Raw genomic sequence first — 23,339 nt, forward strand, 5'->3', positions numbered from 1 at the left:
AAGAAGCTATTTGTGGTATACCTGAGCCGAGAAATATTCATGAACTCAGAGCATTTTTGGGAATGACTGGGTGGTGTCATCTTTGGATTATGAACTATGGGCTAATAGCTAAACCGCTGTATGAGGCCCAAAAGAATTCTCCCTTTGTATGGGGCCCACCACAGCAAAGGCTTTTGTAGAGTTAAAACGTGCCTTAATGTCTGCACCTGCTTTGGGACTTTTGGATTTAACCAAAGATTTTCAGTTGTTTGTTCACGAAAGGCAACACCTGGCACTGAGAGTGTTAACTCAGAAGATAGGAAGCTGGAAATGACCAGTCGGATATTTCTCTAAACAACTGGACACAGTGAGTAAAGGGTGGCCAAACTGCCTTCGAGCAGTGACAGCGACAGTGATGCTCATACAAGAAGCTCGGAAATTGACTTTGGGAAGAACAATAACAGTCTATGTCCCACACATGGTGATAACTGTTTTAGAACAAAAGGGGGGACACTGGCTGTCTCCGAGCCAAATGACGCAGTACCAGGTAGTACTGACTGAACAAGATGATGTGACTTTAAAGACAACTAACCTGGTAAATCCTGCAGTGTTTTTAAGTTCCATACAGGAAGAAGGACAACTGGAACATGACTGCTTGGCTACCATCGGGTATGTTTACTCCAGTCGTCAAGACTTGAAGGATGTACCATTGGAGCGATCAGACTGGGAATTGTATACTGATGGAAGCAGCTTTATGGAACAAGGAGTCCGATACGCTGGATATGCGGTAACAACAGATACTACAGTTATAGAAGCAGGAGCATTGGCGAGTACTACATCAGCCCAGAAAGCGGAACTTATTGTCTTGATTCAAGCCCTAGAATTAAGTAAAGACAAGAAAGTAAACATCTGGACAGATTCAAAATATGCCTTTGGGGTAGTGCATGTCCATGGGGCTTTGTGGAAAGAAAGAGGGCTATTGTCCTCTCAAGGATCAAACATTAAGCATCAAAAGGAAATTATACAATTATTGCAAGCAGTTCAAAAGCCAGATCAAGTAGCAATCATGCACTGTAAGGCACATCACATTGGGAATACAAAAATAATAGCTGGGAATAATTCAGCTGATAAAACAGCAAAAAAAAAAAAAAAAAAAAAAAAAAAAAAAAGGTAGCAAAGAAACAAGCATTGCAAATGGCAATAATTCCTTCTAAAACAGTAACCCTTCCTAGGGAAAAACAGAGATATTCAGAGGAAGATGACAAATTGGGTCAGTTATTAAATGCTAAGAAAAACTTAGCTGGATGGTGGATAACTCCTAATGGACAGGTAGTAATTCCACCTCTGGTGATGAGAGAGATAATTCAAACGAGACATCAAGAATGCCACTGGGGGGCAGAAGCCTTAGTAACATCTTTACGAAAGCAGGTAATACCAGATAAGATGTTGGGAATAGCTAAAACGGTAACTGCAAAGTGTGAAGTATGTTTGAAAAATAATCCAGTGATTAAGAAAAAGGTTCAAATGGGTAGACTGAAATCTGGTACAGAACCTGGAGATTATTGGCAAGTAGATTTTTCAGAGTTACCTAGACAAAATGGGTACCAGTACATCCTGGTAAGGGTTGATACTTTTACAGGATGGCCAGAAGCCCTTCCCTGTCGCACCACACGAGCAAAAAGAGGTTGTGAAGTGGTTATTACAAGAAATAATTCCGAGATTTGGAGTTTCTGTTGGAATTTCCTCTGACAGAGGTCCACACTTTGTTGCTGAAGTAGTCCAAAGTGTTAGCAAAGTATTGGGTATTAATTGGGATTTGCATGCGTCTTGGAGACCGCAATCTAGTGGAAAAGTGGAGAGGATGAAGCAAACTTTGAAACGACGAGTAAGTAAGATTTGTCAAGAAACCAGTCTAAAGTGGCCTCAGGCACTTTCATTGGCATTATTATGAGTCAGGGTACAGCCAAAGAGTGGAACCTCAGTCAGTCTTTATGAATTATTATATGGAAAACCATATGAGTCTCTAGAACCAAATCTAAACATACATGTAAAAGGAAAACAAGATGTGTGTATAACTATTTGCTTTTTCTAAGGAAAACTTTGGATGCAGTAATTTGGAATAGACCTTTACCCCTGGAAAATTCAGTGCATGATTTCCAACCAGGAGACTATGTCTGTGTGAAGACCTGGACCTCCAAACCTTTGCAGGAGCGCTGGAGAGGACCTTTCCAGATACTGTTAACCACTTTTACAGCTATCAAGATAGCAGAATCAGATGCTTGGATACATTATACTCGAGTGAAGAAAGCACCTACTCCATGGAAGATTGTCAATCGTGACCCAGAGACCTTAAAATTGACACTGAAACATGTCTAATTTTTATATTGGATTTTATTTTGGTCGGTAGTGTTGGTGGGATCATGGGCTGGCTTGGTGGACAGGAACAAAAGACAAGTAGAAACAGAACAAGTGATTGAAATTCCCAAACAAATGGCTGAGGAAAATGTCATGGTAGGATTGACTAAAGAATTTGCCAATTTACAAAATATCACGCGGATCACTGCTTGTTTGCCGATAACTAGGGCAGTAGGTGAATCTATTCGATGGGGAATTTTAACCATGAATCTGACCAATCTGGAATGTAAAAATGAGACCACCTATTGTGAACAGAGGCCAGTAACTCAACGGTATGAACAAGTAAAGGTTATCAGAAAACAGTGGAAGTCGCCAGGTAAAGAAACAGATTGTAAAAAACTATTGAATTATGATTTTATAACAGGATCCCGACCTAGTGCCATAGCTTGAGTTCTTTTTCCTGGGGGTCCAAATCCCCAGTTAGGATGGTGTTCTTGTGATGAACATCTTAAAACCAATGCGAGCAGAAGTATCATGAAATGGAAGTGTAACAAAACTGGCCAAGGTACCCAATTAGTAGAACAATGGGACTCTATATGGTCTATGTCCATATTTTCCCATTTTCAGTATATGGCAAGAACTTCTTGGTGTTTGACCTGGGATGGAAAAGTTTTTTCAGTATTACCCTGGGCCAATGATAGGTCAACTTCATCGGGAGAAGGAAAATAAAATAGTGCCATGGTGGAAATGCGAGAAAGTGTATGATTGCAGTAATGCAGACTTAGCAATCCAAAGAATTCCTCCGTTGGCCGCTGCTTTGAAATATGGTTGTTTCTGTCGAGGTCTTAAGAATATTTTCAATTTAACCAGCACTTTTACAGTTAGAAAAGGAACTTTGTTCAGTTGCAGAAAAACTACCATTCGAAGTCCAGGACATTTAGTTTGGGCATTAAGCGGTGGAACCTGGACAACACATTTACCATTAGATGGTAAGGTGAAACAAATTACTTTAGGCATGCCAACATTGTGTCCAGTTTGGAAGAAATCACCGTTTAGAGGATCTTTAGAGAATTTAGAATTGAAAGGAATAAAGAGATCTGAGATAAATGATGATATTTGGAATGAACCATCTACAGGAGTGAAAATTGGCTGGGCACTTGAATCACTTTTAAATCCTATAGCTTCATATAGAAACAGAGCATGGCTCTATCAGTTAAGTGGTCAAGTGGAAAAATTAGCAAACGTTACCAAAAAGGGGTTTAAGGAATTGAATATACAATTACAGGCGACCTCCAGAATGACTTTACAAAATAGAATGGCATTAGATATGCTCCTACTTAAAGAACATGGAGTATGTGGATATCTCAAGGGTAAGATGGGCCACTGTCGTATCCACATTTCAAATGTCACACAAGATGTGGAACATGATTTGGATTTATTAGATAAAATTGAAAAAGAAACAGAATCAATTCAAGAAGATATGTCAGAAGACTGGTTAGGGAAAATTTTTAACAAACTGGGATGGAATTTGAGCTCTTGGATACAGTGCATCATCAAAACGTTGTTTCTGTTACTAATTGTAATTCTGATGATCGTGCTAGTCTATGCATGTTTGAAGAAACAGTTTACCAACAGAATTTCAGTCAATCGTATGAGAGAAGTACCAACTATTCCATCAAGACATAGTCCACCACCAAAATATGTTGAAACAAATGATATGTAAATAATGTGAAAGTATTGAAAAATGATTTTCAACACTTTCAAAGGGGGGAAATGTTATACATTTGCTAATAAGTTAAGATTGATTGACTTTATTTGATTGATTATTTGATTTTATAAAATTCTTTTATAGAATAGAAAGACAGAAGGATAAGAAATCTATTTTAATGAAACTTATAGTTGCACAGCAAAAGCTGCTATGAGATCCTCTCTACATCCCCTACCACGGCTAGAAGAATGGGCTAGAACCATTGTTAAAACTTTGGTAATAACTTTAGGGTTTGAAAGGTTTCTTTGTATTTGACCAGTCTTCTGTATGTAGAAGGTGTATTGAAATGTCAGAATATGAGATGAATGGAAACTGGGGAGAGTCGACTGGAACAGCTTGTGGTTACCTGCCAAGAAACCGTGAACTTTAGTAAAAGGTAATTCCGGCAGGGGGAGATCGCGACCACCGACTCATATACCACCTACCCAAATCGTACCCCAGACCCATTTCTAGACCTTTCTAAGCTCTACTGTGCAGAATCGGATATAGGAGGAGAATATGTTAATGCTTTACGGGAAATATCATGGTTATGCATGCATACTTAATGAATATGTATGAATAAGTTCTATATATGGTGTCTAATTTTGAGACTTGGTGTGCGTTGATCATGAGAGGACTCGCTCACGCACCCGGCCGTCAATAAAGAAGTCTCTGCTTATCTACATCACATTGGTGTCGATAGGTTCTTCATTCCGAGATTTCGGTAACACAGGGAGCTCCTTCCCTTCCGAGCAGGAGGAGATGGGCTGTGCTGTGGGGGTGTCACGGCCTGGGGTGGGCTGCCCCGGGGCTGGGCAGTCTCTGGAGGCTCTCAAACCCCGCCTGGCCGTGACCCTGAGTGGCCGGCTCCTGGGGGAGCTGCTTGCGCAGGGCCTTGGGCTGGATGGTCTCCAGAGGTCCCTGCCAGCCCTGACCCGTCTGATTCTGCCGCTCTGTGCGGAGGCGCGGGGCCGGCCCGCGGCACTGAGGGGCGGTGGGGCCGCAGGGGCAGCGGGGTCGGGAAGGCGGTGGCGTGGGCTCTGAGGGGCCGGTGTGCGGGACAGCCGGGAGCAGGCAGCCCGGCGGGCAGCGGGAGCGCCCTTCGGCCGGCCTCTGTGCCGCCACAGGCTCACCGCCCCGGCCATAGGTGGCCAAAACTGTTGCCGTGCATGCCCGGGGCATCGTGGAGGGGCTGCTGGCTGCCCGCAGGTGGTCTCCCCTTTGGAGACTGGTCAAAGGCTTGGGCTTTGTTTGTTGGGCTTTGTTGATGGCTCAACAGAGGGCTTGGTTTTGCAGTGTGCCCCCTTACTGCTGCTCTGGTGACGTGCTGGGCAGCAGTGGCTGCAGGGCAGGTGGGGACAAGTGGCATGGGCAGGAGGCAGAGCTGCCCATCCTGCTGGGGACATGGAGGGGCCTGTGCTGCTGGAGCCAGAGCATCAGCGGCTTGGTAGCCCCTGGGCTCGGCCACGTCAGCCCCAGGCAGTGCAGGCTGCTCAGACAGTGGGTGGCAGAAAAAGTCATTTATTGCGGCAGCGTGGCCCTGGAGAGGGGAAGGAAGGCATTGCTTTCAAGTTCTGCTTCGGCTCCACCTTGGGCTTCTCCCCTCTGCTTCACAGCCCAGTGGAGCAGCTGGCACTTTATGGCAAAGGCGAAGCATGAGGGCACGTCTTTGCCCTGGACCACTGGAAAGAGCAGTTGTCCTGCTGCTCTCCAGAGGACGCCAGCTCCTCTGGGGCTGAGGTGTCTTCTTCCCTGTTAGCCTTCAGGAAGAGAAGCCTGCAGAGCATCCTCGGGCTGGGGCTGCTGCTTCGTCTCTGCCTGAGCAGAGCCCTCGCTGGGGGTCGAGTGCCACGTCCCCCATGTCCTTGGCAGCCATAAACACAGTAGTCATAGGTTAAACCACCCCTTACAGCCTTCGTCATCAAAGGATGAGGAATGTCTGAGTTGCCAGGGAGGAGACCAGGGGGCTGGTGTCTTTCATTGCGCCTTTAAGCACTGTGGGGACAAAGCAGCAGAGGTGAGGTGACAGCCCTGTGTCCCCTCCAGGCAGGGCACACTGCACCCTGTGATTGCCAGGGCCAGGAGGCAGCCAGGGGACAGGTGGCTCGGCTGGAAGCTGCTTCTCAGGAATAGCCCCCTGCAGAAACACCCCGTCCCCCCTAGGCACGCTGGGAGCAGATCCCCCCTTGCCCAGGTTGCGGGGGGGAGCTCCGTGCTAGCTCCTTCCTCCTCCCCACTGCCCTCGCTCACCATGTCGGATGTACTCCAGGTACCACTGCTCACGCACGCACCGCCCAACGAGCCCTGGAGCAACACAGTGTGTCAAGGATGCTGCTGCCGCTCAGAGACCCTTGCAGCCAGCCCACCTGGCTGCACTGTCCCCCCGGGAGGGCTGACCCCGGAGTGCAGCATCAGGGAGGGGATGGATGAGCCTCCTGCCAGCCCCACCTGTGCAGGCAGGGGCAGGAGGGGGTGAAGGGGTGCCCCATAGGTCCTGTGCTGGGACACAGGGACCCTGGGAGTCATGGCTCACCGATGAACCTGACAGCCTCCCATCGCAGGGGCTCCTGCCAGCTGTGCAGGTAATGCAGGCTCTGGCGCAGGTAGGCCATGGCCCTGCTCCTCTTCTTGGCCAGCTGGAGAGAGGAGAAGGGTGCAGGGTCAGCGCAGAGCTGCCCCCGCGTTTGGCCATCCCTCCACCCAGGGCCATCCCCCTTCCCCCCAGCAGGACATCCCCAGCTCCCCACTGTGTGGCACCGGGGTTCAGAGGGAGCATCAGGCTCCCAGGGATGCAGGGGTGCCACCCTAGTGGCAGGGTCCCCTTGGGGACCCCAGGGGCAAAGACAATGCGGAGCAGAGCCTGCTCCAGGAGGGTGTGTGCAGCCAAGGGGGCACAGCCCTCCATCCCCCCTCCCTCCCCGCAGGGCACAGGGCAGGGCTTGCCCGGGGAAGATCCCAGGGGTGTTGGGGCTCTGCTTACCAGGCACTCGGTGATCCTCCATGCCTGCCCGGTCTCAGCCATGTGCTCCAGCTGCCTCCACTTCAGGAACAGGCCAGCACTGCGGAGGGCTTCCTGGGAGGCCTGGTGAGCAACAGATATGCCACCACCACCATCGAGGGCACAGGACCCTGTGTCCTCCCTCTTGGCGGGGCTCAGAACCTCTTCTATCCCATGCCAGGAAGACACTCCAGCTGGGAATTGGTGCTGTCACCATGTTCAGCACCCCGGGGAAGAGAAGGACAATCACCCTCTCTGACTGGAAGGCCGTCAGGGCTTCAGTGCTTTGGCCCTGGTGGCCCCAGGCTGTTGTGGAGCTGTAGCTCAGTCTCTGGGGCTGCAGGACCCATGGCAGGGGCTGTGCGGAGGGAGCTGGGTGGGAAAGGGACCCACCTCCCCGTCCATCTGGGCAGCAGCAGGAGAAGGGCAGCAGTGGGCAGGGAGGGGGTCTCTGCCTGGCCCTAGGGACTCAGCAAGCTAGACCTCCCAGTGGCACACATTTGAAGGGTCCAGTGTCAGCATTGCCGGGCCCAAAGGACCGGTCAGGCTAAGAATCCCACCTTGGCCACACTTTTGTTCTGATCGTGCAGGTGCAAGAGCAGTGGCAGCAGGCTGCTCCACACCTTCTTCTTCATCTTCTTCTTTTCAGCGCCCACCACGAGCCACATCAAGCTTTGGAAGAGGTGGATGGATTGCTCCCGCACAGTGTCCAAATGCTGGGGAAGGAGGGGAGGAGGACCTCAGCCCCAAGCGCAAGCCCATGGCAAGCGAGGGGCTGACGTGGAGGTGAACTTCCCCCAGATGGCTGCAGGCAGCCCTGCTCCATAAGGGAGTGCATGAGCCGTGGCATGCAGAATGTCTGTGCAGAGGGGCTGGGGGCTGGAGAGGGAGACCCTGTGGAGGACTGGGGGATGCTGCCAGGGCAGGGTGCACATTGGTGTTGCTCAGCACACCGGCTGCTGTCCTGCCACCCCCGTCCGCCCTGCGGCAAGCAGGCCGAGCCAGGGTGAGTCCACGCTGGGGGTTTGGGGTGCAGCACGGAGTCACCGAGGGCAGCGACAGTGGCTGGGGGCTGCAGGGCAAAGCATCCTCCTGCAGAGCATGGGGGCTGCGGTGGGAGACGCGAACGAGGTGCTCAATGAGGGGAGCATGGGGCTCTCCGCCAGCCTTACGTTGTCAAAGAGTGGCTGGAGCTTGTCAGCCAGCGCCAGGGCAATGAGGCTGGGCTTCTTCCCCGCCGGAAGCTGGAGCATGTTGTCAAGCACGGAGAGGGCCACGGCGCTGCCGTCACTGTCATCAGCCTGCAGCCGCTCCATGACGTACGGCAGCAGGACAAGGGTTTTCCTTGCCTGTGTGAGACACGCCACCTCATTTTTGTAAAGCGGCAAGCGACCGCAGGGCTGAAAACCCTCCCCGTGAGCACTGGCCTCCCCGCTGGCTTCTCAGCAGGCAGCATGGGTTACGAGGGCAAGCGCCTGGCAGACAGGGCTCCCTGGCACGGCCATGGGAAGAGCAGGGTGCGCAGGGGGAGGACAGACAGCTCTGGCTCCTTGCCAGACCCTCGGCTGCCCCCTTTTGCAACAGACCCCCTGAGCAGCCTGGTGGGTGACCAGCGCTGCTTGGAAAGCTGCGCGAGCTGCCAGCAGGCCCTGCGTTTCATCGCGGGGCTCATCACCCCACGGCCACGCTCTGCAGACCCCACACTCGGGCTGGTGGCTCTGCTGCCATCATCCCTGCTGGGACGTGCTGGCAGTGGGACCCTGTTCCCCTCGGCACTGCTGCCTCTCCCCTTGCCATGGGGCAGTGGGCCAGGGACGCGGGAGAGCTGGCTGCAGCTGGCTCAGCTCCCCATGCCCACAAAAGCCCAAGCCGCCACGTTACCTACCACCCACAGCTCTGCCATGGGCTGTTGTCCTGGCTGCCCCAGCTGCCCCCTACTCACTGTGTCAGGCCTCTCGGTGAGCCTGAGGATGGCCCTGAGCACCAGGGTGGGCATCCCCAGGCACTGGCTCTGCAGATACATGGGGAAGATTGCCAGGGCACAGTCCAGCTCTTCACTGAGGTCAGTGCAGCCCACCATCTGAAACACACGCAACGGGAGCTGGAGAGGTGCAGCGCTGGCTCCAGCCATCAGCTCAGGCAGGGCAAGGACATAGGGGCAAGGCCAAGCCTGAATGGAGGCAGCAGGGACTGCGGAGAGCCCCCGTGCCCCACACCGCACTGGTTGCTCGCCTGGCTCCTCCATGGTACCAGCCAGAGCCCACCTGCTTCCCCAGCTCCCGCTGCAGCAGCGGGCATGGGAGAACTGAGGATCGGAGGGAGCTTGGAGCAGTGCCATCAGGCTCACCTCAACAAAGAAGACCATGGCGACCATCTCCCAGGAGGGGTTCTCCACAGAGAGGAGCTCTGCCAGATGGCGGAAGATGGTGGAGCGCAGGGATCTTGGGGTGTTCATCATCTCCCTGGAAGGGGGAAGGAAGCACTGTCAGGCCTGAGCCAGGCAGGCACATCTCTGGGGGTCACACCAGTCTGGTCATCACTGGACTGCAGCACTTCCTCCAAGCAGTGGGGACCCCCTGCCATCAGCCCCAAGGGAGGGGGTGGTGTGGGGTGCACAGTCCCCCAGGAGTGTGGAGAAGGGGCTCTCACCTGGCCACGATGCGCACTCCCAGGAGGTGGGTCTGGGCACTGAGCAGCATGTCCCAGCCACCCTGCGCCTCGATGGCCAGCATGTGGCTCTCAAGGCCCATCCTGCAGAGCAGCACCGTCATGGCCCACACCACAGACCTGCACGAGGAGAAATGCTCAGCTCCCACCGGGACCCCTGGCTTGGCTCCAGGTGGCTGGCAGGGACGAGCGGACAGGGATGGCGCACCTGATAGGAGCAATCAGACCCTGTTGGTGGCCCTTCCAGAAGATTTGCACCTCCTCTGGCGTCAGCTCTGTGGTGAATGACACTTGGAAAAGCAGTGCCAGGAAAAGCCGGGGGAAAATGTCTTCCACGTCCCATGTGCAGCTGGACTGCAGGAGGATCTTGCTTATGGTGCTGGCTGCCTGCAGAAGACACCAGACACGGACATCTCGCTGACCCCTGGGGAGGCCAAGGCTTGGGGCGGGCATGGAAGGGAAGGGGTGGCCCCAGACAGCTGAGAGCAGCCCCGGAGGTCAGTGAGGCCTCATCCAGCAACTCACAGCCAAGGAGAGGACGCGCGGGTTGTCCTTGGTAGAGGCGGAGGTCTTGTGCAGCGACTGGTTCATCATGACGTTGATGAGCTCCTGCAGCACCTTCTTGGCAGCCTGGGGCTCAAAGAGCATCACCGCCCACATGGTCATGGCGACACTGTGGAGAACCAGGGCTCTGTCAGTGGGGACACCCAGGAGTAAGGCCAGCCTGAAGTCCCTTGGGAGGGTATTGGGGCCCCTCTGCCAGGGTGAGAGCAGCCCTAAAGTCTGGTGAGCCCCGTACTAGGTGCATGTTGGGGAGCAGTGCAGCAGGCCGGCCACCACCTCGCTGGGGTGTTTGTCTGCCAGCACGCGCAGGGCCCTGTCCAGGCTGTTGACAGCTACCAGCATCCTGATGGAGGGCAGGTTTGTGTAGATGGCGCGCACAATCTTCAAGACCTGGAGAGGAGACACAGGAGGGAGTGGGGATGTCAGTAGGGTGAGCACGGCTGTTTCCCCAGCTCCCTCTGGGAGCTGCTTCTGTTCCCGTTGTGGTATGCCAGCTGGAGATGGTGTCAGCGCTGGCCAGGTGCAGAGCCGGGGGAGGAACGGTGCCCCGGGGGGCTGGAGCATCAGCTGTGCCACCCCTGGGCGACTCACCTGCCCCGGCTGGAAGGCAGGGCCCAACACAAGGACATCCACCATGTGGGCAGCCACGCGGATGCTGTAGGTGCTTGGGTCTCTCATGTTCTTGATGGCTAGGAGGATGATGTCTGCCCGGTCAGAGGGACGGAGGTATTTCGTGAACTTCTGCGGCATGAAGGAGAGGAAGGGAGATTTGTCACCTAGAGCATCCCCCAGAGCATCTTGGCTGTGCAGGGAGTGGGACGCAGAGCCAGGCTGCACTGGGCAGATGGACGGTGGGGGTCAGGGTGCCATGGGGAATCAGAGCTCACTGGAGGCCTTTGCCTCGCCCCTGCTCAGGATCAGCGCAAGCCCCCGCTATTGCCATGCATCAGGTGTCCCTTCGCTCATGCTGATCCCGCCAGCCAGGAGCTGAAGGCCCTTCTTACCAGGAAGATTTCTCTGGCGCCGCTGGTTTGCAAAAGCTGCTGGGGCTGCCTCGCTTGCCAGACCTCCTGGTGCTCCAGCTGCCCTCTGTCATGCGACCGGGGCTGCCTGCCTGGGGAGGAGAAAAACAGGGGTGCTGAGAGAGAGGGTGCAGAGCTGGAGGTGCAGTCTGAGTGCTGGGCAGAAAAGTCACTGGCAAAGGACTGGGACGCCCTGACAGGTCTGGGGAGCGGATACGCAGGGAGGGTCCGGGGCTATTGTGAGCAGGGCTGAGAGGAAATGGCTCTTCAGACTGCAGGCAGGCAGGCAGGTTGTATGCGGCTTTCTCTGGCCAAGGAGGGTGGCCACTGGCTGCCCATGCTGGGGGGGACCAAGCCCGACACGGCCTCTCTTACTTCTCTGCTTCAGGATGAAGGTGTGCAGGTGATGGAGAGCTTCTGTAGCCTTGTGGCGGGTCCTCTCACGCTTGCAGGTGCAGCAGAGAATGAGGTGCCCCACCAGCAGCCCCAGTATCGCAAACTGATGACTCTTGGAGCACTGGTGTCTGAGGACTATAGTTTGTGCAAAGCAGGAGCAGACCTGGGGGAAGAGAGGCAGTGCAGGCACAAGGTGAGGCCGGTCACAAGGTGAGCCCCAGCTGCTCCCAGAGCAGCCGGGCACCAGGCCGGAGCAGGGAAGCCAAGTTCCTGCCTGTGCCTGCGGCAGCCCTGCCCTGCCCTGCCCTGCCCTGGGAGAGAGCGTGGACAGGGCAGGGACAGGGCAAAGACTCCTGCTCCCAGCCTCCTGCTGACTGGGTGCCCAACTTCCCCAGGAGGTGCCAGGGCTCCGGGCTGCAGGGACAGGGCAGTGGGACTGCCCAGACCAGGAGCTCGGTACCTGCGGCATGGAGCAGGTGGTGAACTCGATCAGACTGGCAATCTGCGCCACGGCCCTCTCCTGCACTGCTTCCCTCTGGGACCTGGTGAAGGGCAGCAGGACCTGGGAGGAGAAAAGCTGCTGGTGTGCCAGGGAGGTGGCATGGCGCAGCACGGCACAGGCAGGCTTGCTCCGGGGCAATGCCTGGCATGGGGCATGTGTCCTTCTTGCCTCTCGCAGCAGCCTGCTGCGGCCAGGCAGGTCGCCGCATCCTGCTCCTGCTGCTGCCTCTGCTGCCTTCCACTCCTCCCCCCTCAAACAACGTCCCTGCACCCCCCACCCAGGGACCCCAAGGCTTTGTGGTGACCAGCTCCCTGGGGAACGGTGGTGGGGGCTCTGGGATATGTGCCGTGGTAAAGCTGGAGGGGGAAAGCCCCAGGGCTGGGCTCCCCTTGCCAAGCCAGACAGGCAGGTCTGTCTGGGCGGGAGTGTTGGGCAGGATGGGCAGCAAGCACGGCTGCAGAGGTGGGGTGAGCTGTGGCAGGAGAAGAAGGGGCTCTGGCAGCAGCCAGGGGGCAAGGGGCTAGTGGGAGGGGCATGGCGGGGAAGGAGGGACATTGCCTGCCCCATTCCTTGCACCAGGCGCTGGGAGGGCCACCGCTCGAGCCGGGGGTCACTGCCCATAGGGACCCTGTGCCAAGGCCAGACCTGCAAGATGTTCTGCAGCTCCAGGATGCCAAGCGTGCCAGCACTGCATACCAGCACCTTCAGCATGCTGTCCATCACGGCCATGGTCTGCGAGGGAGACAGAGTCTTGGGGGCAGCCCTGGAAGCCAGGGAGGGACGGCCATGGCCCTGCGGTGCCCAGGAAGGGACCCTGGGGCAGGGGATCTCCCCGTGGTTCACCCTGTGGCATACCTTGGAGTAGAGGGAAGCCTCGGGGTCCTGGGTGTCCTCCTGTGGGTGCTGGTAGAAGATGCTGCGGAAGCAGGCTTGGAGGAGGCTGCTTGTCTTCTCCTCCAGACGCAGTCCCACTCTGCTGCAGGGACAAAGGGGTGCTCTTGGGGCCCAGCAAGGGAGAGGCAGACTCTGGGGCTGGAGACCTGGCTCGGCTCCCACGCCACAGGGGTCATGTCAACCCCCACGCTACTGACACTCAAGTTGAGGGGGAAAACCCTGTACCGCCCCCTGCCCCTCCCTCTCAGACCCAGCACGGGGGATGCCCCCCCATATGGGACGAGTGCTGTCGGGGCCACCTGGCACCGAGGAGGCCAAGCTGGGGGCCGGGGCAGGTACCTCATAGAGGTGATGGCCAACATGGCTTGCTGCCACACCGTGGTGCCCAGGTCGTCAGTGGGCTCCTCTTGCAGCAGCACCTGGGGAGCACAGCAGGGTGAGTCACGTCAGGATGGGGCAGTCTCCTTCAGCCAGCAAGAGCCTGCGGGGCTGGCAGAGCCCCGGCTGCCCCCATCCTGGCACCCCCTCCCAACCCAGCACTCAGTGGTCCCAGGCCCCGTGGTGGCAAGTTCTGTGCCCATCACGGAGCCACAGGCTGGCCAAGGGACCTGCAAACATCATTGGGTCCAACCCCCAGCTCCAGTCGGGCCACGCGAGTGGTTTTAGAACATCTCCAAGGAGAGAAACCTGGAGCAGCGCTCCTTCACACCCCCCTACCCGGCCAAGCCCTCTCCTGCCCCCAGGGCTGTGCCACTGCCCACTGCCCCTGGGCCTGCCTCTTGAGGCCTGACTGCTTGTCCCCTCACCTGGATGGTGTCCACCACCTCCCACTGAAAGTAGTAAAGCTCGTCCCACACGCTGGAGTCCATGGTGGCGGTGCCGCAGGCGGTGCAGATGGCGGCCAGAAACTTCAGCTTCTGGTCTGCTTGCTGCCAGCCGAGGAGGGGACAGAGGGACAGACAGCGCTGATGTCTAGCTATGCATTCAATCCCCATTATCACATTGTAGTCACCATGAAGGGATTCACTTCTGCTCGTGAAGTTAGGGTCGCCGTACGTCTGTAACTTTGTCCTAATGACAAGTGCCCCTGAAGGAGAACTCCAAGCCTGATAAGGGGAACACCTCACCCCAGGAGGTGCCAACAGCCCGTTACTTGCAACAAAGGCAAGAAGCCAGCGGAACGAGACTGAAACTAGGGGCAAGGTAAAGGCAGCGGGGGGAGAGCGCAACCACCGACTCCAGTCAGGACTAAAGGACTCACCCTCACCCCTCCCTCAGACATGCAGTAAATGAAAAACACACTGTAACTTGAAATCAAAGCGAGAGATCTATAGACCAACGGAAAGCTACCGCGCGTACTAATTACCAATAGCATCTTTTAGCTAGAGTTTGGAAAATACGTATGTATAACTAGACTGCATAAATGTTAATCTTGTTCTTCTGAGCTTTGCGCTTGCTTCGTGGAGCATCATCAGCTAAGCCCCAGCTTTGCGCGAATCCGTAATAAAGAAATGCCTGGACTCCGTGCGTCGGTTGCCTCGTGCCCAACGGGCGAAGGTGTACACTTTTTGGATAACAGTGTCAGTGGGGAGAGACAGCTGGGAGGGGGCATAGCCCCCGGCACCTTGTGAGCAGGGCATGTGGGCAGAAAGACTGGCCGGGAGGTAGGGGCACAGCCTCGTAGAAGTGGCCACGCATACCTTTGGTCTGATCCTGAGGAAGCCTTGGATGATGTCCAGGGTATTCTCTTCCTCCGTGGGCGCAGCCAAGTCAGAGTGGCACGAATCTGGCGGACACAGAGCAGGCAGGGCTGGGGTCAGGCCGTGGGGAAAGTGCGAGCCCTCCGCCCAGCTCCTGGGGATGTCCCCAGCCCCAGCTCAAGGCTGGGACACTGGTGTCCCCTGCGCGCCCCAGGGGTGAGGGTGCGATGCTGGAGGGCAGCACCAGGAGGGGGGCCCGGTGTGCCTGGGTGAAGGATGCACTGGTACCAGGGGCAGGGAGGGTCCCTGCCCCAGGGATGCTGTGGCAGGGCTGGGTCTTTGGCCGCTGCCCCATAGGAGCCTGGCTGCCAGCCTGGCCGGGGGCTGCGAGTCTGGGGCAGGGCAGGGCAGGGTGAGCAGAGTGGGCAGCCCCCTGCCCACGATGCCCTCACACTCACGCGCATGCAGCAGCGGGAACTTACAATTGTTGGGCTTCAGCCGCGAGCTGGGAGCTGGGGCAGCTCTGTCCTTCTCCTGCCAGGACTGCCTGGGGTGGCTGGCGGGTATCCCCGCCATCCTGCGGCAGGGAGAGAGGAAGGGGGTGAAGGGAAGCCTGCAGCACCCGGGGCTGCCCTGCCAGGGGCAGTGGGGCAGAAGTAGCTCTGTTCAGGGGGCTCCTTGCCACCAGCCTGCCCCGACACCTTCCTCCCAGACACTGTGGGGGCAGCACCGGGTGACACGGCATGTCACAAAGTGCCCCACTGTGACCCTTCCTGATGCCCCAGGGCCCCACTGACCGCTCCTTGCCCCAGGGGGTTGGGACTGACTCCCTCTTCCTCCTTCTCCCTCTATGGGGCTGGGGTTCATCTAGACTGGGGGCATGCCACTTGTCGTAGGGACCCCTCTGTCACCTCGCTCCTGGGGCCGCACCCGCTTGTGGCCAGGCTGAGCTGGGGCTCAGCCCCCACACCGTCAGGCACGCTGAGGCTCTTCTCTCTTCCACCTGGGGCTCGGGACAAGGCCTGCGCGGCTCCCCTTGCTCCAAGGCTGGTGGGCACACAGGGACGACAGACGCCCTCCCGTGCGCTCAGCCGCAGCCGCACAGACTGGCACTGCTGGGGTCACTCGGGTTACCCCGGGCACTGTTGCCATGGTGCAGGGCACTGTTCCATCATCCCTTGGCTGGAACCCGGGCGGGGGCGGGGGGAGTCCCCCTGCTCCTCACCCCAGCCCCACTGGGCCCAGCCCAGGCCTGCTGGGCCAACCTGGCGAGGCGAGCTTTAAAGCGAAGGATGCAGGGGGAGGGCTGCAGTGCGGCAATGCTCGTGCCATCACCTGCGACTGGGGCATAAGCCAGGCCAAGCAGAGCAGCGATATGTGTTCCTTAGCTGCCTCCCGAGATGAGTCCCAGAAGGCCAACCGCCTCCAGGCTGTGCATGGCGGCGGTGGATCCTCTTGCACCCCTCCCGGGAAACCTGTGTGCTCGGTCGCCTCTCTGCAATGCCCATACGCCAGCACACGCGGCACAGGGGATCACCAGGAAGAATGAAAGATCTGTGTGCGGTCGCAGGGCCATGAGCTCATTGCAGTTACGGAGACATGGCGGGATAGCCTCCACGGCTGGGAGGCTGTCGTGGGTGGCTGTGTGCTTTTTAGAAAAGAGGCCAGCAGGGAGAGGTGGTGGAGTTGCTCTTTGTGTGAGGGAGCAACGGGAAGGTCGCGAGCTCTCCCTTGGGGTGGGTGCAGGACGAGTCCAGAGGTTACGGGTAAAGATGAAGGGGCCCGCCAACACGCGGGATGCCGTTGTAGGTGTTTGCTACGGGCCACCTGATGAGGGAGGGGAAGCCAATGAGGCCTTCTACAGACAATGGCAGGCAGCCTCACGATGCCAGGCCCTGGTTCTCACGGGGGACTTCAGCCTCCCTGCTACCTGCTGGAAAGACAACCCAGCTAGGCTCACACAGTCCAGGAGGTTCCTGCAGAGCACCGACGGTAACTTTTTGACGCAGGTGGTGGAGGAGCCAACGAGGCAAGCTGTGCTCTCAGACCCATTCTTCGCAAGCAGGGGGCTGGTTGGGGATGTGAAAGTTGAAGGCAGCCTTGGCCGCAATGACCATGAGATGGCGGAGTTCAGGGTCCTGTGCTGAGGAAGCGAGCCGACAAGTAGGATTGCCGCCCTGGCCTACAGGAGAGCTAACGCTGGCTTCTTCAAGGACCTCCTCGGAGGAATGCCATGGGTGAGGGCTCCAGAAGGTCCTTCCCAGTCCAAGAGAGACAAGGAACTACTGGAGAGGGGCCAGCAGAGGGCTACAAAGATGGTGAGGGGACTGGAGCATCTCCCTTAGGAGGACAGGCTGAGAGGGCTGGGCCTGTTCAGCCTGCAGGAGAGAAGACTCAGGGGGGATCTGTCGCATCCCAGCTATGAGGAGGGAGAGAGCGACTCAGACTCGCAAATGCCCTTGCTGTGGGTTGCGCTGAGGTAACACCCGAGGTCCGTACCTAAACATCAGCTTTAATGGAACAAACACCCAGTAAACATTGACCCTTTCACAATTATATCCAACCAAGCTATGTGGCTTTAGGAGAAGCTGGGGTAGGCCTTGTATTACTTTAGGAGAAAAAGCTGAGGCGGCGGGGGCGGGACATGGGGCAAGACAGCTAGAGAGAGGGGGAGATCACCACTCCTGGATCCAGCGCCGCAGCTGCCAGCAGGGCTGTTGGACAAAGAGTCCCAGAGGCTTCTACGTGTGCCTAGTTGGGAGCCCCAGTCCCTGGGCTCCTGGAGCCTTCTCTCGCCCCAGCTGCAGGAGTGGCTGAGGCCAGGCGGCCAGGGGAAGGGCCACCAGCCCCCGTGCCTGGCCAGGCGGCCAGGGGAAGGGCCACCAGCCCCCTGCCTGGCCAGGCAGCCAGGGGAAGGGTCACCGTCACCCATGACTGGCCAGATAGGGGCATTTCTCGAGCTAGCTCAACGGCATCAGTGAACGAATACCAGCCTTGGGAGAGAGACACTTTTGTTCTTGCTGGAATGAAGCCATGGGAACAAAAAGAGAAACTTTAAATACAGAGTAGTCTCCAAAGCTTTTGGCCTTGTAGATGAACAGAATTGCTATGTTGCTGTGTCTGCAATAGAAAAAAGAGCTAAGAGTGGAAAATCACTGAGCATAGTTACACACTGATACGTGAGCCCGCTGTAAATGTTTAAAAGGCTTGCCTGATTTTAACAAAGTGTCTTTGGTCTGCTCTCAGAGTCCGTGCATCAATAAAGCACAAATGGCGCCCAATGCAAGGCCCGCAAGCAAGTAGGTTTTGCTCCGGTGCCGTAGCTCAGCCGAACTACAGGACTGCATGCTGAAAGGAAGCCTATCAAGCGCGCTCAATTACCTGTTGCAAGATGAATGTAAGCAGCTGAGAACTATGGGGACTGCTTTAACAAAGGAACAGAGAACTGTTTTACAAGCTTTTACTAGCATTCTTAAGAAGTATGGGAAGAAAATAGATAAGGAAGAATTAAAACGCATTCTTCTATGGCATCAAAAGCCAACACATCTGTTAATACCACTAACATTTATACTCCTGAGATTTGGGATAAAATAGGCGTCCATCTATGGGACTGTGCTACAAAAAATTATAAGGTAGCAGCAACTTTGTTGAGCCCTTGGTGAATTATTTTTTAGACTTTATAAGGTCATGTTTGCTCACAATCAAATGAAGCAGAAACAGCTTCTCTGGCTCCTTCACTGCCACCCTCTTTAGCAGACCTTGCCATAAGACCAAAATCTAAACCTGACACTACTGCTCTTGTGGCTCTGCCGCCTGATACTCTCAATGATGACACAGATAATCCTTTTGACCCAGAGCTTACTGATCTGGAAAAAGAGCCTGATTTGTACCCTCCAGACCCCCACGATAAATGGGCAGCTGTAAAAGGGGAAGCAAGGCGAGCGTGGGATACAGATGTGCTGCGCGCTTTCCCTTTGGTGTACGTGCCAGATCAAGATCCACAACGGGAAGCTCTCTCGTATGCTCTAATTAAAGAAATCAGGAGAACAGTTACAGACCATGGACTAGGGGCTCCTTATACAACTCATTTAATAGAGTGTCTCTCTGATACTCATGTGTTTACCCCTAATGATCTTACAACGTTGTTTCACTTGATAATGACGGACATGCAATACACTATGTGGGAGTCAAAAATGAGGCAGCTTGCAGGCGGCCAAGCTAGAGAACTCAGTGTTGGGGGCGCATGATCCGTTGTGAGCGGTTAATGTAGATGTATTATTAGGGCAAGCTGATCATAGCACCAACACTGTGCAAGCTAGGATTTGCCAGGCAGGTTTGCAGCAAGTAAAACAACTGGCACTCCATGCTTTGAAAACTGTTCCTGAAGCAGGTAAACAGAGGGAGCCTTTTGTCAGAATTAAACAAGAAGCAAATGAACCATTTATGAAATTTTTGGACAGACTTAATGAGGCTTTGGAAAAGCAGATTGATAATGAGAAAGCATGTGAATATATTTTTAAACAACTTGCTATTGAAAATGCCAACCCTCACTGTCAGAAAGTATTACGACCTTTAAAGAATCCTAGGATTGATGATATGTTGAATGCTTGTATGAATATTGGGTCTAGACAGCATGATTTGTCTCTGATTGCAGAAACATTTGCAGCACTGTCAGTTAAGCCAGAGCAATGCTTTTCGTTGGCCAGTATGGCCATCTACAAAAGAACTGTCCAAAAGCAAAAGTAAGTAATAAAGGGGGTCCATCTGGAATGTGTCCATGCTGTTGTAAAGGGCGCCATTATGCCAATCAATGCCAATCCAAATTTGACCGGGACGGCCAGTCTTTGACCTTATCAGGAAACCCCAAGCAGAGCACCATGAGGGGTTGCACTAAGACAACAAATTACCCCTCCGAATGCTGCCCCCACCCCCGCCGAGCTGCAGCAATCTGTGCACCAGTACAAGCGGCAGCACCAGTATATGGATGACATCTTAATAGCTGCAGAATCAAAACAGAAAGCCCAAGAAGTGAGATGGCAAGTAGTCCAAGCAGTCTTGACAGGGGACTCAAAATTGCAGAAGAAAAAATACCAGAAACACCACCTTGGTATTTAGGTTGGAAAATATCGGAACAAAACATTCAACCTCAACATATCACCTTGCAAACAGAAATAAGGACTCTGAATGATTTACAAAAACTGTTAGGAACCATAAACTGGGTTCATCCTCTCTTAGGGATATCTACTGAAGGGATCTTAGGATATCTTAGGGATATCCTTAAACTATTGGAAGGAGATCCAGACTTGACATCTCCTTGAACATTTACCCCTTCTGCAAAAACTGCTCTTGATAAAAGCGGTTGTAAAATTAGCAGGTCAAGTCACTCGTAGGCGAAAAATGGACTACCCTATTAGCCTTTTCATTTTTGATTCAACTTTTCAACCCTATGGTCTCTTAGCACAGTGGGTTCCACAAGATTTCTTTGATTATTCTGGAATGGATATTTTTACCACATAATTTTGGAAAAACAGTTACCACAGCTATTGAAATGATAGCTATGGTAATTCAGAAAGGAAGAAAGCATTTATTAACTTTAGACGGTGTTGAACCTAATATTATCTATTTGCCTCTTGATACAAAACAGCTAACTTTTTTAACTCACCATTCTTTTGTTTTTCAGTGTGCTCTAGCAGATTTTACAGGACAGATAAGTATTCATTTCCCAGGACACAAAATTATACAATCCCTGCACTTTTCCTCTTTTACCTGCTTCACGATTAGCTATCACGCCAATAGTTGATACCCCTGCAGTATTCACTGATGGATCTGGCAAAACAGGCCGAGCAGTGATAGTTTGGAGAGATGGTGAAGGAAACTGGAAAAGCAACATACATATTGTCACAGGATTGCCTCACATAGTAGAACTCGCTGCAGTAGTCCGTGTTTTCAAATTATGGACTACCCCAATAAATGTTATCAGATTCTGCCTACATGGCAGGCCTTGTTTCTAGGCTAGAACACTCCTTTTTAAAGGAAATCTCACACGAAGCCTTATTTGCTCTTCTCTGGGAGCTCAAGTGGCTCCCAGATCGATGGGCACATCCATATTTTATACAACACATACGCTCACATACCTCCTTACCCGGTCCCATAAGTGAGGGGAACACACAAGCAGACAGGCTTGCAGGTATCATGCAGGTCTTACCTGACAGTTTTGCACAGGCCCATTTATCTCATGAGTTTTATCATCAAAATGCAAAAGCACTGCAACACACATTTCAACTGACTCTGGACCAAGCAAGGCAAATTATACAGTCGTGTCCCGATTGTCAACAAGTTTTGCCTGCACTGTCGACCTAAACTAATCCTCGAGGTGTTTCGTCACTTGAAATGTGGCAGACAGACGTTACTCATATACCCCAGTTTGGCAAGTACAAATATGTACATGTCTCTATCGACACTTTTTCATCTTATATTTATGCATCAGTACACTCAGGTGAAAAAGCAAAAGATGTTTGCAGACATTTTATTATGGCCTTCACCACCCTGTTCCAAAACCTATAAAAACAGATAATGGCCCAGGCTATATAGCGCATAAGAAAGACATCTTTTCAACAATTCAGCATATTACAGGCATTCCACATTCTCCCACAGGCCAATCCATTATCGAATGCACACGTAGCACTCTTAAAACTATGTTGCAAAAAAAAAAAAAAGGGGGAGTCTAAGGTTAACCCCACAAGAGCGTATAACTAAAGCTTGTTATGTTTTGAATTTTTTAAATCGTTGGACGGAGGATGGACCTCCTATACAACACCATTTTGGCTTACACAATGCTTCAAAATCTAACGAGAAAGCACAAGTTATAGTGAAAAATTTGCAGACAAATCAATGGGAAGGTCCTTTTCCATTAATAACTTGGGGTAGAGGGTATGCTTATGTTTCCACAGGTTCTGGCCCAAGATGGGTACCAGCTCAATGGATCAAGCCATCATTATCTCAGTCATTGCCATCACCTGTGCCATGACGTCAGCTGCATCAATATGGATCCCACCTCAACCCAAAACCAACATCTGGGTAACCTTGGCCAGTTGCACTGGACAGGACACACTATGTCTGTCAACTGCTTCTCTGGAAAACCCTTTTACAACCTGTCTGGTTGGACAACCTGTTGATGATTGGCCCGTCCCCTCAGATAAACGGATCATAGTTCAGGGATTTGGTGATGTGGTTAATAATTGGGATGGTTGGGTTCCATATTTAACATATGGTGGGATCAAACCACAGGAACTGGACTTACTAGGATCTGTAAAAATGGATTATTGTGTATACTTTAACTACACAGGCAAAGATGATATAAAAACAATTCAATTGTTAAATGCTACCATACCTGCATATAGAAATGCTAGCGCTTGGTGTAATTATACTTCTCCTAAAGTATCAAAGTCTAGCAATTGTCCACTTAAACTGTCCACAGGATTATCTCTAATCTGTGAAGATCGCGCATGGCCTGGCATTCCCTCCCATGTGAAGGGAGGACCATGTAGCATTGGAAGGTTAACTTTGTTAACACCCAATACATCCATGATTATGACTCATAAGTTACACTGCCACAAACGCGCTACACATGCCTTTAAAACTGATTGTAAAGGTAATATGGAATTTTGGAGCCCTGGTGATATTATAGCAGCATCTATATTTGCTCCAGGAGTAGGAACAGCGCAAGCATTAACCAGCTTGAATAAGCTTGGCTGTTGGCTTGCAAAACAAACTAATGCAACTTCATTAGCCCTGGGTGGACTATTGTTAGACATTGATTCAATAAGACATGCTACGCTACAGAATAGAGCTGCAATAGATTTTTTGTTAGCGCAAGGTCATGATTGTCAGGATTTTGATGGACTTTGATCTGTCTGATCATTCTGAATCTCTTCACAAAAGTATAGAAAATTTGCAAGGAGTACAGAAACTACAACAAAGTGATGGTTTTAACATTTTTGGAAATATTTTTAGTAGATTAGGTTTAACTGCATGGATAAAAAGTTTATTACAAATAGGCATAAGATGCTTATTCATTTTGATATGTATTCTGATCTGTATTCCATGTATGTTAAAATGTGTGCAAACTCTAATAGATACAGCATTGAAGCAAGCCTTTTTTATATATAAAGAAGACGGAGATGTGGGTATTTCTCAAGCTAGCTTGACGGTGTCAGTGAGCAAAAACCAGCCTTGGGAGAGAGACATGGTTATGCTTGTTGGAAGGAAGCCATGGAACCAAGGAGAGAAACTTTAAAATACGGAGTAGGCTGCAAAGCTTGTGGCCTTTTGGATAAAGGGAGTTGCTAAGTTGCTGTGCTTGCAATAGAAAAAAGAGCTAAGAGTGGAAAATTATTAAAGCACAGTTATGGGCTGATACGTCAACCCGCTGTAAAGGTAAAAAAGGTTTGCTTGATTTTATTAAGTGTCTTCGAGTGTCTTCAAGGTGTCTTTGATCCGCTCTTGGAGTCTGTCC

At 53.1% G+C, this 23,339-nt stretch overlaps 1 protein-coding gene and 1 long non-coding RNA gene across 2 annotated transcripts; both read right to left on the bottom strand.

Annotated features, from left to right (window-relative positions):
• Positions 1 to 6,856: 6,856 nt before the first annotated feature.
• On the bottom strand, positions 6,857 to 14,119 carry LOC121086592 (maestro heat-like repeat family member 5). The gene is made up of 18 exons (XM_040590505.1): positions 13,931 to 14,119; positions 13,464 to 13,543; positions 13,086 to 13,206; positions 12,876 to 12,962; positions 12,189 to 12,290; positions 11,689 to 11,891; positions 11,315 to 11,534; positions 10,902 to 11,051; positions 10,546 to 10,700; positions 10,272 to 10,419; positions 9,955 to 10,133; positions 9,729 to 9,866; positions 9,427 to 9,541; positions 9,022 to 9,159; positions 8,252 to 8,428; positions 7,640 to 7,795; positions 7,062 to 7,163; positions 6,857 to 6,886 (listed from the first exon to the last, which is right to left on the bottom strand). The coding sequence occupies exons 1-18, from the start codon at positions 14,117 to 14,119 to the stop codon at positions 6,857 to 6,859; spliced, it is 2,490 nt and encodes an 829-aa protein (XP_040446439.1).
• A 602-nt stretch (positions 14,120 to 14,721) lies between these two features.
• LOC121086050 lies at positions 14,722 to 15,805 on the bottom strand. Its single transcript, XR_005827274.1, has 3 exons — positions 15,736 to 15,805; positions 15,307 to 15,401; positions 14,722 to 14,910 (listed from the first exon to the last, which is right to left on the bottom strand). It is a non-coding gene; the product is annotated as an uncharacterized LOC121086050 (long non-coding RNA).
• Positions 15,806 to 23,339: the final 7,534 nt, after the last annotated feature.

The sequence above is a fragment of the Falco naumanni genome, chromosome 4 (assembly GCF_017639655.2).
Source record: "Falco naumanni isolate bFalNau1 chromosome 4, bFalNau1.pat, whole genome shotgun sequence".
NCBI classification, from domain to species: domain Eukaryota; kingdom Metazoa; phylum Chordata; class Aves; order Falconiformes; family Falconidae; genus Falco; species Falco naumanni.